The sequence below is a fragment of the Nesoenas mayeri genome, assembly GCF_963082525.1.
Source record: "Nesoenas mayeri genome assembly, chromosome: 4".
Lineage (NCBI taxonomy): Eukaryota > Metazoa > Chordata > Aves > Columbiformes > Columbidae > Nesoenas > Nesoenas mayeri.
In genome coordinates, this window is record NC_137540.1 from 50,158,902 (window position 1) to 50,178,737 (window position 19,836).

Below are 19,836 nucleotides of genomic sequence, written 5' to 3' on the forward strand. Positions count from 1 at the left end.
TACTTTTCTTCAGATTTACATAGCCTCAGAAACAGGCTGCTAAGAGTTTAATAGAGCAACTGATTCAAGCTTTCATTTTAAAAGTTTTCATTTAAAACATTAATATTTATACATTTCTTGCTCAAGAATTAGCTCAAGTTGTAGAAGTAATTAATTTCTCAAAGAGATCTTAGGAAAGCACAACATGGGAAGTATAAATGGCTCTTCTGGTTCTGCCTGTCAGGCTCAGCTGGCATGTGATTTGGGGATATTTTCAGCTTTATTTTTTGAAGTTTCCTTTGTATACAGTCACTACAGACCAGAATGCTGTATGTATGAATGCCGATGTATGAATGCCTTATAACCTTGGACATCAATGCTAACTAATTAATGGATATTGGAAAGAATTGTTATATCTACAGTGCTATCAGAGCAGTGTAAGTAGCCTTTGGAATTGTTGTTTTTCATCCTTTTGCTTCTTTTGTGCATCATCCCTGTTTGCTTCCTGTGTTCGCACTGCTGAACCAGAGCTTGGGATCTCAGGTGTGGAGCTGTGATGTTTGCAAGGCTGCTGGTGCACCAGGGTCACTGATGAGGAACAACTCAGCAGATCTTCATGCGGCTTAGAAAACGAACCGTATGACATCTTAGTGGAGACCTGCCTCCTTTTTCTTTCTGACATCTTGTTTGTGCTGCCTGTCAGCAGGACGTAGCAGTTGTGCCAAATATCACCAGATTTTTACTGTTCTTGCAGCTACAAATGAGGTCTTGTCCTGGAAAAAAAAGACAGGCTGGCAACTGATGCTTTGTTTTTATGACAGCAAAGCAAAGAAAGGAGGAAGCTAACCCAGATGTACTGAGGTTTGACTGAGAAGTTCAAAGTTTTTTTTGATAGCGGTTTGAGACACTGTGGCCAGAAACCCCATGATCAGGGGATATTAAGGTGGAGTCGTGCATTACTGCTTGTAGGGGTATTCTTACATTTGAACCTCTCTCTTCAGAAATTAACAGGATGGGAAAGAGGAAGGAGGTACCCAAAACCTAGAAATTCCCTGGCAGGAGTGCATGGATGAGAAAGATTTTGGAATATTTTTTCTCTCTTTTTTTTTCATCTTAATATTTTAAAAGCCCTGAAAGGGTACTTCAAGCTATTATTCCTCAACAAGAAAGAAAGTAAAAATGTATCACTAATTCCGAAATAATTACTTTAAGCAAAGTAATATGAGCAAAACCAGGTTTTGTAAATATGGCAAAAGGTGACCAAAAGGAAAATTATTGCACTCTTAGAAGGTTTTCCTATCATTTTTCACTATAGCACTGTTCAAAGGAATGCTTGATTTTTAATTTTTTTTTTATTTATAGTTTGTGCCTCTCTTTTATAGCTGCATTATCCTTGAAAAGGATACTGGAGATCCTACTAAGGTCCTTATCTTGAAGAGGCTAAGGGAAACAAGAAGAGAGGTTGTTTAATCGAGTAGAGGAGAGGATGACGGGACAGGGTCTGGGAACGCTCTAGGAAGGGTGCAGACATTGAATTTATATTTTTGGAAGCAAGCCTGTAGGATTTTACTACCTGGATTGTGGTGAAAGGTGTGAATTATGCCACCACTGAGAGTGAAAAGATTTTGAAGCCTATCAAAGTTCAACCTCACTAAAATTGAATCTTGCTGTGCCAAACTGGTGTCTTCCTGGAGTGAGCTATGCCTGGTTTTGATAGAGATGATACACGTTTTCAGAATAAAAAAACAGTACACACTGCTTATTCTGAAGATCTGAAATGGGGTAATACTGATGCCTGAGTTAATTTTAGTTTAGATACTGGTTTATGAGATAAAACCTTGCCCTTTTTTTTAGTTCTTCCTCAAGCTTTGGTATATCTTCTGTACTTCCTTGCTTCTGCTAAGACCATTTATTTTAATGGTGCTGAAAAAAATGGTGTCAAATCCTTGAGAATTATTTGGTTTCATTTTATATTTACAGTTTTAAGACTGAGGTTTTGAGTGACTGCCAAGAAGTGATCATGAATGTTGGACAGCTTTAACAATTTGGGAACTGCGAGAGGTGGCAGAGACCCATGAAGGTGTGGAAGAGCAGCTGTGCCATCTTGAGAGGATTTTCTCTGCAAGGTTATAATTGTCAGGAGCCTCGGTCCCTGACTCCTCCTGACTGGGAGCACTACCCCAGAGCTTGGCTAGACCTGAGTTAACCCTCTGAGTTACTGGCATTGGAGATGTTAAGATGTTTGCTCCTGTGTGGTCTGTGTTCTGGCGCTGTTAAGCTGGCAGATCCTCCTGAAGGGTCACAAGTTTTCATCAGCATTTAAATTGCAAAAAAACCTGATAGCTTTCTCTCAAGTTGCCTCTGTTTCCTGTGCTGTGCTTCTTACCAAACACAGCTGCTTGAGCAAGGTATTGATACATTTTTTTCTGGAGATTAGATGCTGCCCCTGCCCTCAAGTTGTGCGTGTGGCTGTGGTGTAGTAGTGTGGTGATGGTCAGACTGCTTCCTTTTCTCCATCTGCAGGGGAAGAAAACTGTAATCTCGTTCTTCTGTGGGTCTAGCAAACTTCTAGTCAGCTCAGGAGGTAAAGTGGGCTTTTATAACGTGATTACAACAACTTAGTGTCAGTATGTGAGCATACAAACTTAAATACCACATCATTAGGGAAGAAGATAAGTGGTGAGCTCTGGATGTGAAACTCAAATTTCTAGGTCACTGGCTGAAAGCGTAACTCAGCAGAGGCCAGAGCTCGTTATTGTTTCGTGTTTTACATTTGGTCTCTTTCCAGGTGCCAGGACCAGAGCACTCCCTGCTTTGAGGCCCTGACACCTGGCCCAGCTCTGCAGTCCCTGCACAGTCCCACCATAGCCACACTGCTTCCTTGCTCTCTTTTCTGCCCCACTCAAAAGTTTTTCACTTGTTAATCTGTGTTTTATTACCGTAGAATGAATAATGAGGTACTGTTTTCTTAAGATACATACAGATTTTTCCTGTGTAACCTTGATGTACTGAGGAAGCTTGAGATCTGAAACCTTGACCAGAGAAGCTGGGATTTCCAGGGTTGGGCAGCACCTGAAAACAATTTTGGTAATAGTATACCTGAGCAAGAATGAAGCAAGTATTGCTCTGTTTTCAAAATAATTCTACCAATATATTTATATCTTGCAACTTGGGAGATGGCAGCATTGGCTAGTGCTAATCTGTGATAATTCTGGTCAGTAACCTAAGGGACCTTATTTTTCTTTCTCCATGTAGCAGTTGTAAGGAGCATTATGTATTATGTAACCATTTTTTGGTGATATCTTCTGCTAGGAAATTTTACCCTTTCATGCTGAAGAGGGCCAGACATTGGAGAATTTTTAAAGTAGAATCTTGATAGCTTCCTATCTTTCAATATATTTCTTCTTTTATTCTTCTTATATTTGTGATGAACTGTGTAGCCTTCTGAATATCATCCACATACTGCTCCTGTCATTAATGGCTCAGCTGTAGTCAGTGGCTCAGGTCTAAATGTGAGACCTTATGAAAGGGGAAGGAGATGATACTTAATATAAGAACTGAGGTGAGGGGAAGAAGTTTACATTTGCTCTCATGGTCTTTCAAGCCTCAGATTGAGTGTCCTAGAGGTCCGTCCAGCAGCTGGGCACCAGGACAGGAGTGTTCAAGGTGTCTGTCCAACAAAAAGGCACCATGATACTTGTGTCCAGCTATTATGTCTGGAATCTGTGGCCATGATACGGGAGGTAAGGATACTGGGTGCCACATTCTCCTCATGTCCTGACTTCCTCTTCGGTTGCTAACAGATCTAGGATGTATTTTTGAAGCTGAACAGTGATCAGTGTCTCTGTCCTGTCCCAGCTCTGTGAGTGATTCTTTGTCTCCAGATCTGGGCACATTGTGAAACCACAAGTTTATGTGTAGGGTGTCCATGAACTGTTCACCTGGGTGCCGTTCACACAGGCCATGCCAGGAGCCCCATGTCCCTTTGTGCCTTCACAGACAGGCCTCCCGGTTCATACCAGTCTGAGCCCTCTACGTTACAGTTCCCTGCAATGCTTCTCAGAGCTTGTAAGAATGTATTGAAAACAGATAGAGGTTCTTATTGTGAAGAAAGCAAACGGCTTTCCGAAGGAAGTTGGAATCAGACAAAGAAAGTTGAGGAAGGTAGGAGAAAAAAGCTCTTTCTTTTTTCAATGAGTTCCAATACATACAGCACAAATCTTTTAAATGACCAATTTAGCCGTGTATTTTGGAGTTCCATGAGCAAGCATATGATAACCTATTTTTATTTCAGATGTGACTAGTCTCCTCCCCTGGAACTGACAAAGCAGCTGTTAACTCTGAAAGCTCGGTGTGTTTATGGTGGCTAAGAATAGCACTGCGTGGCCCCTAGGATTGTCTTCATACAGCGGTCCAGTTCAAGCACTGGCTCTGTCTGCGTGCTACATGAGATTTTTTTTAACCAGATTTGTGCTGTGCCCTTGTACTTTCTGTGAAAACTTAAAGCCCAAAGGCTGTTTTTCTATGGAGTAGGACAACTTCCAGTTCTTGCTAGTTTAGCTAACGTTTTATTTGCAGTTAGCATAGATGAATTTCTTCAGAAGGTTCAGTTAGAAATTCAAGTGTCTCACGCTTACTTTTAAAAAAATACTGTTAACTAGGGCTTCATGTGAACTCAGCACTACCTTATTCTGGTAAAGACTAAAAAAATGCTGAGGAGCCTCAAAATACAGTTCCCACACTAACCACAGAAGCAGAACAACTTTGGATAAGTTACCAAGTGAACCATCCTAAATTTTCTACATGTTTCTAATTTTCATATTAATAAAACTTTTTTCCTTGAAAAAAAAAAAGAATATAGACATCCCAGACCATCACCAGCTCAGCAGCTGACATTGCTTTTTTCCTGTAGAGTTTGATGAATGAAAGGGCTTGGTTCAGAAGAGTACATTGGGTAGACAAAAAATCACAGACAACTGTAGTTAATTTGAAAACAGAGAATTTATAACAATGTTGTAAGATGTGTGTGTGCCATCACAAGGGAATTTATGCTGTAGTTGAAAAGAATCAACGTCTCCTATGTGCTGACTCTTTGGTTGGTTGCACTGGGAACTGAAAACCATAAGAGCTGAATTTTCAGAAGAACCGATCCCCCCAGTGCAGGGCAGAAAACTTCAGGGAATATGTTCAGATATTATTTTTCTTTTACAATTAAATTTAAGTAGTTTTCTGGATGTGCTATTTTTTATTTATTTATTGCTTTGACTCCTCAGCAAACTTACTGTAAAAACTTCTTACTTTACTTACTGTAAATACTTCTGAAAATGTTTCTTTTTTTGCCTCCTTGGCATGTTTGTGTTAAACGTGACAGATTGAGTTAGTTTTCAGAGGTTTAGTTCCCTTTTCAGGTTGTATGTTCATAGGGAGGATAACTAGGCAAATCTGACAGAATCAGAGCATAGGACAGTTGTTCTTTCCTGAAACGGGTACACAATGAGTGAGACTTACTCTAACCCTCATTTATGTATGCTTCAGCATATTCCAATGCTCAAATGTCTTTGCTTGTTTATTCTCTTTTTTAATCCTTGTGTGTGTATCTAACACTTTAATTTTCAAACCATATCTCAGTGTCAGAAATACTATTATGATATTTCTTTATATTTCATTAGGTAGTTACTTTAAAAGATTTGAAAATGCTCTGTAAATGGACCCAGTCCAGGCCAGTGTAATGTTTTTGAGCTTTAACTTGTAGAAATATTTTAAATCTGAAATAATAATATGCTTATATGGAACATATTAAAAGAAACTCATTTGGTTTCTTTATATATTTTTTTTTTAATGATACATGATTTGAAGTTATCGGTTACTTTATAACTGGTGCTCCAGAATCCTTTTCCAAAATAGCTTTTTACTGCATTTACTCAGGAAAGATATCAGTTTGACATTAATGAGGATAATTGAGGATAATGAGCATAATGGGGATAATGAGGAAAAGTCTTTTCCTCTTTTTGCTGGGAGCTGGAATTGCCGTCTCCTCACAAGGGAAGAATAAGCAGGCAGTGGGAGGGGGAATTTAAACAAACTACTTGGGTTGTGCTTGGCGAGAGAAGTTGTCACAAAAGCTTCTGGCTTCTGACACTGTCTTTTTGGAAATAATATCAAACATAAACTTGTTGAGCATTTTGACATTGTTTTCTCTTTCAGTACAGTGCATAAATGAGGTTTTTAATATCCTGAATTGTTCAAACTCAGAGGATGTGGAGTTTTGTTTTTCCAGAGGAATGTGAATTAGGAAAGATGAGAGACGGTATTTAGGTTTCTTTTTCTGTTCACTGGTTAACAAAAGCATGTCTGTGATCACTTTGACCTTGTTAAGTGATGCATTTTTTGTGTATGGTGTACATATATCTATTGAAAGGAAACAGAGCCTCATCATAGATGTGTTTGCAGTGACAAGTGTTAGAATTAAGCAGTCTGTGCAACCCAGATACCTGTGTGTTTTTACTCCTTCGATGCTACATCCTTGCCTTAACTTTAGTTTTTTAGGTACTTCTAGCTAAAGCTTTAGATTTAGGGCTTACATTGTGCTTTTCTTTCTCTTCACGTAATTAGCCTACCATAAAAATTAGTCTTTATTCAGAGAAAATTCACTGTCATCATTGCTGTGGAAATTAACGCTTCCGTAATTTGTAGAACAGTGTATATGGAAATCTGGAATAAACACTAGCAAATATCAGTCTCTTTCCTTCTTGTTCTACTCTTCTAGGCTCCAGGCCTGACTGGTACATCTTCCCATTGCTGTATTTGCCTCCCTTATGCTTCTTGCATCATTTAGCCAAGCACTGAGATAATTTTATTGCCTTTGTCAGCTCATGCTTAACATGGAATACAGAGCATCAGTGTGTTTTCAGTCTGGTGCAGCCTTCAATTTGATAGCCCAGGAAGGAGAAAATGCATTTCTCTGTTTAAAGTAAATGTTCTGTTCTCTGCCCTGCTTCCCCCATCCCCATGGGCTGAGCTGGGCACACTTTCTATACAAAGCAGAAAGGCCATGGAAGAGAAAGTGTACGTGCAAGTTTACCCACAGACTTACCTGTCACTTGACAAACTGACTGTCATTCTGTAGCTCTTAAACTGTAGCCATTGTCAGGGAGAGGGGATGCAGGGAAACCAAACTAACTGCCCTTGCAAGCTTGAATTTGTTCAGTGGGGATCTGCACTCCTCTTGGAAACTTCCTCAAGAAAAAAAAAAAAAAGCCTGCTAATGGCAAAATACTGGAAAACGTTGATACAGGATTATATGTACCTGCAAGGCTCAAGTGGGTGCCTCGTTTCTGGGTCCTTATTGGTGAATTTTCAGTCAATGTTGCAGCCAGGCTGGGAATCCAGCTACGAGCGATGGCATGGCGTCAACATTTTTAGCTTTTACATCGTCAAAGAAAGTTGTAATTGCTTATGTTTAGAGAGAAAATTAATGTCATGAATCATTGGAATTTATGCCAGATAAGTAGACCTCTGAGCTGAGCTCCTTCCAGTTGTTCTTCTGACTCCAGGAGCTGGAGCTGAAGGAAAGGTGCGTGGTGCTTTCATGAGTTGCGGTCTCGGGGCTGTTACGTGACTGCACAGCACTGTGTAAAAAGCGTGATAACCGTGACTCGTGATAATGTGCTAAGCTTAGGTCCCCTTGAAAGATGAGGAATACTGCTAGCTCAGACTTAGTGGTGGCTTGCTATATGTTTTCCTGTAGGCAGGTGGATCAGAAGAACTAACAGAACAAGCCAAAGTTATGTTATTCTATCCTTGCTCTCCATATTCAAAAGGAAGTCATCATCTTCTATCACAGTAAGAATTTTAAATAAAAAATAAGCATCAGATATTGCTCTTTAAAATTAGTACTGTAAGCTTTTATTTGCAGTTTAATCAAACTGGAATAGAATTGCATCTGTGTTTGCGTCGTTAATTAAGGCATGACTTGCATTGCTGTAGAAGCCTAACATAGAGCTATAGGAAGTAAGGAAACATGTTTAGGGGTTTTTTAGTGCTTATGTGGTTACTCTTTTGAGGGAATACAATATTTGAAATGGAGTGAAACTTGGGAGTTAAATATGCTCATGTTGTAGTTCAGTGTTTTGAAGGAAATAGAGATAGCAGATTACACAACCTCTGTTGCTTGACTACATAGCACTAGTACTTTGCTGTGGCTGTGCAAAGTATTTTGACAGTAGAGCCATGTTAAGACTTAACAATAAGTCTATTAGGAAAGAAGACAGTAGGTAACAGATGTGTGCTTGGGCTGGTATCTTTTCTCTGAGAAGTTTGCAACTAATTACAGAACTGTTTTCCAGCAGAAATTCAATATATTAAATCTAACTTGCTTTATTATATGTACAGCTTTAAATTGAATTGAAAGCTACAGTTGGATAAAACTTCAGGACAGTAAAAGTGTTCTGGAAGATTACCATTGGGAGTTTAACTTGTAGCCCTGAACTTTTACATTCCTACCATTATCTTACTTCCATACGTGACGGATTGTGTTTTAGATTATGGACAGATGAAAGAGTCACCCTTTACATTCTTTTGAGTTGATCTTGCATGAGAACAGCTTTCTGACAGTGAATCAGAGCACGTTAAATATATTAGCGGTTTAGAAGTATGCTATTAAATAAATCTCATTTTCTAAATGAGGATTTCTGTGAAATTCAAAATACGATTTTTAATTAAAATGGTTTATCTGAAGAGGCTTTCTATTCTGGCAGTTGTTCTAGAAAAGAAATTACATAAACTACATTTTTAATGGTCTGACACATTGATGGTCAGGATTTCCTGACATGCCATAATCAAGAATGAATAGCGAGGACCCGAGACAATTGAGTTCAAACCGATTTCCTCTTCCCTGTCCAATTTTTGTGCTTTATCACATTGTTTTCCAATGTCTATGGTTTGGTCTTTTGGCATCTCGTGCTGTCAAAGTTATTTTTCAATTTTTTCTTTTTTTTCCCGTCTGCTAATATTCTACATGCGTGGCCTACCATAGGAGAATCCATAAAGAGATTCACATAATGAGTTGTAATTTGTGCATAGGCTCAAATATGGTGGTTTCAGCCAGTATTTCTCATCTATGTCCTATCTGTTATGTTGTTAAGGATTTTTTGAAATCTAAATATGTAAAATTGGTCTTGCATATATCTTAGTGTTTTGTGTGTGGTGTTTTTAATTTAATTTTAAATTTCTTCTTTGCAAAGGTAGTTACTTGCACCATAGATGAGACATGCTGCCCTGCCGTCCCATACTAACTAACTTAAAATGACTTAGCATGAGAAATCAGGTGAGCTTCAGCAGGGATCTTTGAGACTGTAGCTTGTAGCAGCCTTTGCTGCTCTTGAGTCCAACATTCTCAGCGGACAGAGTGACCCCAGCAACAACCAACAGTCTGTTTCTGACTGACTGTCCTGAATGGCAGATCTGACCTCTTTTTCAACCGTTAAATTTCTTAACAAAACTGTTTGTGTTTTCTACCTTCCATAGGTATAAAATACCCGCCTATCTGATTTAGGTGATTGTATGTCATACATGTGACTGTCGTTTGTTCTGTTAGTCACAATTCTATAGAGAAGCAGGTTCCCTACATGAAGTATGAGGATAACAGGTTACTCTGCTAACAGTTTTTGAGGATTGCAGTGTTCTGTTTTGTTTTGGTTTTGACCTGAGAGAAAGCTTTGCTCAGGGTTAAACACTTAAACTGGTGTTTTGCAATTAGTAATTGTGCTGCTTTCCACAGATGAGAGGGGTTTAAAAAAGGTTTAGCAGGGTTGCTGTTTCTCACCTGTATATAAAAGTAAGAGGAATGACTAGCATAGTCTTTATTTAAGAAGTGGCAAAGCCAGTAGGATTTACTTGGGGAATTTTGTAGCCCCGTTTCTCTCTTCTCATGTATCTAACACTAGGCAAAAGAAGTATTTAAAAATAATTTTCCTGATTTTTATCTCTGTAATCTATTATGTCTTTCTGTCTGTTCCACAGTTTCAGGGAAGAAATAATATACCTATTTTATTTTGAGACTTCTCAAAATAAAATAGGGAAGAGACTACAAGATATGAAGTCCTGTACAGGGACTTGAACATTTGCTGGTTAGAATTTGCTCAGCCATTAAAGCAGCTTGGCAAGAAGAATTTATCTTTTCTCTTCACTTCCTCAAGGAGTATCTGAATATTAGGACAAGAAAGGGGGAAAGGTGCTATGTGACAGAAAATATAGCAAAAAGTCTCAAGATTATTTTGGTGATGGGGAGTTTACAAAGGGGAGGGAGACCTTTCGAGAACTTGTCTGTGTTTGATATGCAGGGGATTGATTCATACATCTCAGACCATGTTCATAAGTGTGGAAAGACGGAGGAGAAATTTCCTCCTTAATGTAAATGGATTTTTTTTTTTTTTTTTTCAAATAACAAAACCCATCACTTTTAAGTTTGAAGCTATAACCAAAACATGTTTCTCTTTTGCTTTCTTTCTTGCAGGTGACTGGTTAGATTTCTAGAAAGCGTTATGGCAAAATAAATCTTAAGAGTTGCAGTTTATGAATGGAATTTTCAGGAACATTAACAGCAGTGGGTAAAGAGACCACTGAATCTTTGGAAGAACAAAACTACCTAGTTTATAAGGCACAGCTTCAAATTTGAAGATCATCAGTAGCAGCAAGACTGTACTGCTAAAGGATTGTGATCTGGCCCAGATACCTAGAAAACTAGATACTTCCAGATTAAGATTTTATGCCTTGGAATTTTTGCTGTATGTCTGTGTTGGCCTGAAGTAATGTTTCTATTACCATTTGCTAGCAGAGGAGTCTGCATTTTGGGGAAAGCAAAGATTAACTTTCTTGCCTGTGTTTTCAGAGGCTCTGAAAGCAGAAAACAATATTCATGTGAAAACCCGTAACTAGACAAATTGGCAGCTGCTCTCCTTGTTGAGTCAACTTTTCATGACGAAAGGATGTTCGTGTTTGTTGGGGATAGAAAAATGAATTGTATGGTAAAGCTTCAGAAGATTTCTTTTGAGGTTTTTGTTCTGGGGTGTTTGGTTTGGTTTGGAGTCCAAATGAAGCCTCAGCTGTCATAGTACCAGTTCCCACAATAAAATCAAAACTTACTGTATTCCTCCTCAGGGCATCCTTCACATTTTAGCCATATGCTTTATTAGCTACTTGCTGAAATAAACCTACTGTTCATTGATGCAGTGTTTATTTATGTTCCTTTGTTCCATAACATGGCTAAAATGTAACATAAATGTATCTGGAGCTCCTTAGATAAATTGTCAATAGGACAGTGTTTCTATTGCAGAAGTAAAATGTAAATTCCGATTTAGATGTGTATGGGAAGTTATCAATACATATATAACATCCTGTCGCTGAAAGGTTTGGCTTGGCTTTACAGACATTACACTGAACCACACTGCTGAACTAAGCCAGTTCAAAGCCTGTTTCCACTTCACAGGTGGGTATTCCATTCATCTTAGTGACATGTGACATTTCATAAATGTGTGACAGAAGGACCAGCTGCTACTGCTGGTTATTTAATGATTTTCATCAAATTCACTTAAAATGATTGAGAGAGAAAGAAGTGAATAGGAATTTGCAATCTGAGCTTTTAGTCTATGTGGCTAGTTAGATATAATTGTTCTTTGGCTGTTCATGTAGTGTGCGTGGACACGTGGAGCCATGATCTTTGTTAAACATTTTCCGAAGATAATTCACTGTATACTGCCAACACAGAGAAAGAAGAGAGGATGCCATGCCTCATGTCACTGGATGAATTATAGTGTAGTCTGTATCGAAGATAATATAATAGGATGTTTGTTCATCAGGAGCTATATATCCAGACTAAGGAGAAATATGTGAGAAAGAACAGATTTTTTTTTTTTTTCTTGCTCATGTATTTTTTAATTTATTTGGTCTGATTTCACTTTCAGACGCCGTGTTTATATTTGTGGTGTTACCGATAGGTAGGTGTATATTATGTAAAGCAAAGGAATATCTAGGTGACGCAGCCTATGAAAATTTGCGTGGTCAGTGGCCCATAATAGATACATAATTTCACTGGCAACAACTGTGGATTTATTTGCATTATTTAGGTTATCCTGTAAAGTGGCATGACTCTGGTGTCAGGAGGTTGTTATGCCTCTCCTTGCACTTTCAAGTTTTCATACCTGTGTCAAGAATAGTGTTTTTATTAGGTAGTTGTTTTTTTTTTTAATACACATCATAAGAATGCCTCAAAAAATGGCATCTAGCAGAGACTTATTCTCTTAGACCATCACTGAAAAAATTGGAATGCATTTATATAATACATAAATAGAAGTGATTGAAATAAGTATATTTTACAAATTGCAATTTCTTCTATTGTAATCTATTAGCACAGTTTAAAATGAGTAACATTTTACTGGTAAAGGAGTGTTAATGAAATAAATGGAAAAATCTGGATGAGTGCAGTATAATGCAGAATCTCTCTAATCTCTCTACAGCTAGAGCTAGCAAGGCAGTAATAAATCCAACTTATGGACAGACTTCACAAACTATCACTAGTGGTACGTTGGTTGGACAAAAACCAGTGGAGTAGCCCTGGCTGGTGCATTTGCTGTCACATGCCTCAGGAAACCAAGTAAACTGTCTGGATAAATGAGAAGCTACCCTGAAAGTAAACCCTAGATATTTAAGTGAAGAACGGTGCCTTGGTGCTTTGTCTGTAGACCAGAGGCAAAGATTTGGAATGTTCATCCTTTGTTAGAGCAGTGTATTTTGAACTTTGTTGTCTTCATAAAGATAAGATGTTCACCATTTCTCTCATTCAAATCATGAGGTTTTTTCACTGACGTAAGATGACTTTGGAAACAATAGAAACCTAATGGTCTACAGGAACTATAAAACTGTGAAATAATAATAAGGTTGTTGAAGAAGTTGCCTGCTCTAGAAAACAGACTGCTGGTCTGGGGCACAGGAGACCTACGTTTAACTTTTTGGCTCTCCTCATAATTTGTTGGGATGATACTGGATAGGTTGCCATCTCTTTTGAGCATTGACGTCCTTATTAGGAGAAAATAATGACTCCTTTGGTAAAATAACCGAAGATTTGTTGCTATGAAACACTCTAACAATTGTTACAGATGTGTTTCTATGTATATTAATGTCACTTCTGCAAGGCAGCATGAAATGTTCTCGATGTTTATCAAAATGGAAGACACGGAGCTTAATTAAAATTCCTTTAAGTAACCACACAGATAATATTTTTAATCTTTGGGAATTTTCATATTGTCAGTTGGACGTGCAAGTATTCTTGCTACCTTAGCAATGAACTTAAAAATAGCAACCAAGAATCTGCTTGGTGAAAACTGAGGAGGCCCTCTTGGAAGTGTGTTGAGTGTCCTTGTTTTATGGTTGGAAAAACAAAGCAAACACCGAAACAAAACAAACCACACATAAAACAAAAAAACATAAAATAATTCTATATATAGATATCTAATTATAATTTCAGATATCTCAAAAGAGGAGGGATACCTGACAAAAGTTGTGCTTCAGTTGGACCGTTCCATCTTGCTGAGAGACAGCAGCAACTAAAAGAAAGCACATTTCAGATAAAGACATGAAAAACTTAGAAAGTACTACTTAGAGCACATATGAAGGGTCATCACTTGGTTAAGTGTAAAGTAGTACCAAAAAAGGTATACAAAAGCTAAAAATCATCATTTCATATTAACTGTGAAGTGAAAAGCACTTAGGGACTGTTACAGGCTGAGGTGTGCTTGTTACCTTTTGGTACTTGCTTTGTATGTTTGAATCCTGAATAATCTTTTTGGTAAATAGGACACTACTTATATCCTCAAATAGTTAATGTGTTTGTGCTATACAGAACAAAGCAGGATGATAAAAACAGTACTATTTAATATCGACTTGCGTATTGAGAAACCTTTCCTAGTTCTGGACGCTTGTCTTTAACATGAAACATCTTTGTTTCTAATTTAGTGTACATCAGAGTGTGATGCCTTTTGACCTTGGAGTATGTTGTCTGTCTAATTATCCTTTGTATTGTTTTACTGTTCCTTGAAACTATCCAAACAATTTGGTGTGGCCCTAGCAACCAAACAATACTGCTTAACAGAGATTTCCTACAGCACTTGCTCCCAGATTTCCCAGTAGCGCTAGCTCGCAGCAGGGCAAACAAACAGGATATTGTTTCAAGTGAATAACATCCAGTGTTTTCAAGCGATTTATGAGAGTAGTTTTTTCTTTTGAACGATCGAGTGGTATGATTTTCGGTTCCAGATTTCAGCTGAAGTTCTGTAGAGTGGTCCATGTTTTGAAGCTTCAAAGCAATGTTTGAAACTCAAATTTTTTCTGGCATCTAACAGCAGAGAATGGCTTTTGCTTTAATGACAAAGAATAACAAAAAGAAATTATTTAATCCTGTCCTGTAATTAGATTTTTTTTTCCATTAAGCATGTTGTTTAAAATCCACATAGACCCTTCCTACAGTGTTATCGATTGCAAGTTCATGAGTAAATGAATCCCACTGAACATAGTTACACCAGATAATAATGTTGTTTGACCTAGTTAAGAAATCTAATAAAAGATTTTGTCTTTTCTCTAAGGAACTACAATAAATCTTAATATTATACACAGTCAAGCTCCCTTGCCTTTTCCCTTCCTGTACTGTTGTTTGTTTTGTATTTTTCTGTGTGTGTTTAACTAACTTACTGGTTTTACATAGTAGATAAAACCATGAACAAGAGTCGTTCATGTGAACCATTAATGCTGTCATGAATTAGAGTCCTCAGCAAGTTTATAGATGAAAGTATATCCTAATCATTATTCTGCCTTTTGAATACACTGGCATGTCACTGCACTAAGATATTTGTAATCCTCCCATGGCAGCATTAATAACTGCTTCTGTTTGACATTTTTCTCTTATTTTAGGGGGGAGGTTTGTTACCAGCTGAAAAGTTTGTGCATGTGAGCAAGTTGGACAACTGATTGTGTCAAAATTAACCTGGGGGAACAAAGTTAGTAATAAGTATGCTGCTTTTCCAGTTCCGTTCATTACACAGCTGCCCACTTGTGTTTGCTTGCACAGGAGGAGGGTGGAACGGGGCAGGAGGTGGCTGGGTTGCGTCCCTGGTCAGTGCTGCAGCTTGTGCCATCTGAAGGGGGCTGTGGGGAACTGCACCCCAGGAGGGGTCCGTGGCACTACGGGCTCATGTAAGGCTATCCTGGTGCCATGTTCCCCTGGCTCTCGTGGTCATGCCTGCTGCCTTGCCGTGAAATTTCTGCAACATTTCTGGGAGCTGGTCTGATTGTAGTCCAGTTGTTTATTTTTTCCCTGCCAGGGTTAGGTTTTTGTCCAGTTTATCCATTTTGAGTTGATTTCCTATGTTGTCACATGAGCCTGGGAGTGGGATTTGCTTGCAGTGTGCCTGGTTTTAGATCAGCCTAAACAGCTGTGGGGATTTGTTCTTAGTGAGAGAAACTGTTTTGTAGCTTGAAAGGTAACATCCTAAGATGGTTTGCTACTGAGGATTAGTTTACTAATGCAATGTAATGATAGTGATTTGAAGATGATCAGCTATTGATGTTTTCCAGATTCTTGAAAGACATGGGCTTTTTAAGGCAATCTTTTGAAAACTGGATACTGAAATTTATTGTGTAACCACACTAGTAGGACTTGTCTACATAAAGCAAATCTACGTGTAGTTCTGGGTAGAGGAGTATGTTCGTCCTTCTCAGTTTCCCTATAGAGCAAGAAGAGCTGGTTGAGTACCAGCTCCTCGTTGTTCAGCAGCCTGGACTGGACCAGAGCTGTGGCGTATTCCTCTAAGTCCCCAGTCCTGATCATGTGGGGATTGTGGCACATGCCAGTGAGTAAGTCTAGAAGGAGCCAAAGCAACTAATGATATTCAAAAGGAGATTTAAACTTCTAATTTGTTTCCAGTCTGATAGCTTCAATATGTGATTTAAAATAATAGAGTCCACCTTGTCTTTTGAGTATAACAAAGCGTTGTCTTTCTTAGAAAATCTCATAATAAGGATAGAAGCAACTATTTACCTAGAAATGTGGGATATCTCTTTGGAGTTCTTAGGTACTTGATTTTTTATTTTGTTCATCTGCAGATGGAGATGAAAGGAGAATTCAAAAAGGGAGAGTTCAAAATCTTTATGTTGCATCATTTTTCTATTTTGTCAGTCTCATACTTGGTGTTTCTGTTTGATACCTGCTATGGCTAGGAAGCCTATATTCCTTCTTTTCGTCTCTTATCCCCTCAAACCTCCGTGCTCTTGTTCTTGACATGTAATGCATCTCCCTCATTTCCTGGGCTGCCTTTGGAAGCATCGGGGCTTAAGAGTGACAAAAGCACGAATACTGGAGAATGTAGACATTGTAAAGAAATGAAATGTTTTTTAAAGTACCTGACGCATTTATGCTTCTGAACTGAGGGACAAGGCAGTCATGAGATATGGAATAAGACAGAATTTTTATTTCAAGTCAGATATTTTGGGTTGTTGCCTTTCTTTGCAGCATGTGCTTTGGTCTGTTTTGTGACACCTTCTCGTGTTTTCATCCAGCGAACTTGCACCATAGAGATCTAGAACATGGCAGCATCTTTGATCTCCCATTGCCTGTGCTGTGTGGCTCACGCTTTTCTGTGTCTTTTAGGACCTCTGTTATTGAGATCAAAGCACTAGATCAAAGTGTTAGAGGATGTTCATAAACACTTTATGACATGCGGTGTGCGTGCATGTTGTTCTGGTGTTGCCCCTGGTAGCCAGGAACTCAGCCCTGTGACCTTGGCAAGTCCTTCCAGCCTCAAAGACAGCAAACTGCAATTTGTATGCAGGAAAAAATACACATTACTCCAACAAAACAGCAAGTTTGTGCAAAAAATTCTTAGGGGGGAAAACACAGGTCATATGTAGTACTCCCAACCTTATGCAAGGTAACCTTTTTGATTAGAGGATAAGGTAGTTGTGACCATTCTGCTTTCACTCATGCTGATTTGTTGTTGACTTCAGTAATGCATTTGGTAAATGAATGCTTTCTGTGGAAGTTGAGGAACTCTGAGTTATGTAAAATGTAACTTTCTGAACTGATTAAAGAAATTATAAATGGCTGAGACTCAAACTTGGGAGAATGTGAAGTGCCGCAGGTTTGGTCTCCGTGGCAACCGGTATTTTCATGAATGAGTTGCACACTGAAAGAATTTTGAGTAAAAGTTGTGGATAATATTTAGCTAATAGAAATTGCACATGTACAAGTTGGAAACACAGGAAAATTTTGCAAATTCATCAGAATTGACCAGGCACACCTCTTCACACCTTAGCTGCAAAAAGGCCTAAAGAAGCCTTCCTGAACAAATCGTGATATGTAGAACAATAAAATAGACTGAGACTAGGTTCCCTATACAACTATCTTAGGAAAATCTTAATATCACTAGGTAAGAATTCTTAATATCAATTAAAAAAAAATAACATTTGCAGTCCTGGAATATGCTAGAGAAACATCAGAACTTTTTGAGTAGATCTAGGACATCTTTAGAGATGTCAATGTGTGCAAAACAAGAATTGTAATTATTTACTGTAATTGTTATGTGTGTGTTGGACTCATGTATGAGTGAGTTCTGATACCCGATTTTTGGTACTGCAATTCACATGGGGTGCAGTTGTGATACTAAATAAATGTTTTTTCAGTGTTTAGGGAGAAAAAATAAAACTAAAGGTGGATGCATAAATATATGTAAACTTAGTATATGACAATTTCAGTGTAAGGATGAAAGCACTAATCCTTAGAGAGGGAGACTAATATTTCTATATTATTTGTATCGATCAGTTAATTAATATTTCTGATAAGGAACAAGTCTTTCAGATCTGTGACTAGAGACTAGTTAGCATGGCATATCTAGAAAGAATTCAGGTTCTTTTTAGGAAAATGAGCTTACTGACAAAAAGTGTCTAGAGGGGCCAAGGAAATATTTCTCTTGAAGATATTTGGACACCAAGTAGCAACTTGAACTTCATGGGCAGTCTATAAAAATTTAATCAAATGGATGCCTCTCACACTATAGAGACATAACCCTTTTCATTGAAACACTTGATTTTTATTCGTACTTGAACCAAAGGTACTAGATATTAAAAGCTGCAATCTTTACCGTGATCATCGTGCAGCTTTATTCAGAATGAGGCGGTTCACACAGTGCAAGATATTTTTGCATTTTATAACTAATAAAAATGAGTTACATTGTAAACCCTTATGCAACTTACATTTAGAGTAGAATTTCCTACCTAATTAAAAAAAATGTTGGATGTTATAGCTAGTTATTTCCTTCTTCTGATTTTCAGAATTTACTGTGTGTATATGACTGTGTGGTGGATGGGAAAGTAAAGAAGTGACAGGCACTGTGTTTAGAAGCTCTGCTTTATAGCTTTTTATTTTCCTTTTTTTTTTTGTCTTATAGCCTCCACGCCACCCAGCAGAGTAAATAAACGCAGAGTTTCTCCAAGTGTTGTTTCCACCTGGGAAAAGAGAGGCATCATCATGTCTAACATTACTATTGATCCAGATGTCAAACCTGGCGAGTATGTCATCAAAAGCCTCTTTGCTGAATTTGCTGTTCAAGCTGAAAAGAAAATTGAAGTTGTAATGGCTGAACCTTTGGTGAGTCCTTTTTTTCTCATAGTATCCCTTGAAATGGTCCTGCTTTTTTTCTAAAGTAAGTTGATTTATCGTATGTATGGTTACTGAAAAATACATCCCCAGATGTTGTTGACTTTTCAAAAGAATTACTTCAACTAAGCTTCTGCAAACAGGGTTGCTGCCTGGATTATGTTTTATTGACTTCCGTTAAAACTGTCACGTAGTGGTTACTGGAAACAAGACCTCTTAGTATTAATAAATTCTGTAAAGTTACAAAAGGAAATAGCAACAACAAAAAATTTTCCTTCGTTAACACTGCCAAATGTGTTTCCTGCTGATGTTTCTTTGAAATAATACTTTGACAATATATTTTCAAGAAAATATGCATTCGGTTGGTTTTCCCAAGTAATGACACTAACACCTGGAAGAATATAGCAGGCAGCATATAGTGCAGATTTGGCAAAGTGCAGAATTCTATTGGCGATCCAGACGCATGATCCTGAAATAAATAGATTTTTTTAAACTTTTATTCTGGGAAAGAAAAACAAACAAAACCCACAAACCACAAAAACAAACAAACCCACACCAAACAAAGCCAACATAGAACCCTGGAAATTCACTGAGCAGGCAAGACACTGTAGGTGGCAGAGGGGCCCTGTTTGCAATTGCTGGCTGCAGAAGGGTTCCTGTGCAGAAGCGCACCTGTGAGCGCTTGAGCCCCAGTTTTGAAACTTTAGGAAAAAATGTTATTAAGGAGCAGTCCAAAAGAATGCAAAAATGGGGCTAACGTGTTCTGTGGTCTCACTGATGGAATCGTCTTTAAGTAAAACCATTAGTAGATCAAAGGTTGAGGAAAAGGAAACATTTCTTTGTAAACATCTACTTGGGTGTATTTTATGTGTGTGTACCAGGCAAGCCTATAACTTGAACACAATGTGTCTGTTTCCTTATAGACATGCAAAAGCATCAGGTGTTCAGGAGGGTTTGATGAGAAAGCACAGAAGGGTTTGTAGGAAAAGGAACTTGCAAATGGTGAAGGGTATGCGGTGAAGAAGTGAGAGGAGGGCTCTGCAGTGGTGATGCCGTGTGTGAAAGGCAGGTAGCTCCACTCCAGGGTCTGCCAGCCTCCTGCTGCGAGCGTCACTGCCTCGGCCCCTCTGTTCATCTGCTGAACGTACAGGGAGGGTCGT

The 19,836-nt window shown here is 38.3% G+C and overlaps 1 protein-coding gene across 6 annotated transcripts in view; it reads left to right on the forward strand.

Moving 5' to 3' along the window:
- FRYL (FRY like transcription coactivator) overlaps positions 1-19,836 on the forward strand; it is a 170,770-nt gene that overhangs the window by 56,982 nt on the left and 93,952 nt on the right. For all 6 annotated transcript variants that reach the window (XM_080343143.1, XM_080343142.1, XM_080343138.1 and 3 more), the window contains one exon: positions 18,468-18,667. In XM_080343143.1, coding sequence (XP_080199269.1) covers positions 18,548-18,667 — 120 coding nt within the window. In that variant the 5' untranslated portion in view covers positions 18,468-18,547. The remainder of the gene's footprint in view (positions 1-18,467; positions 18,668-19,836) is intronic.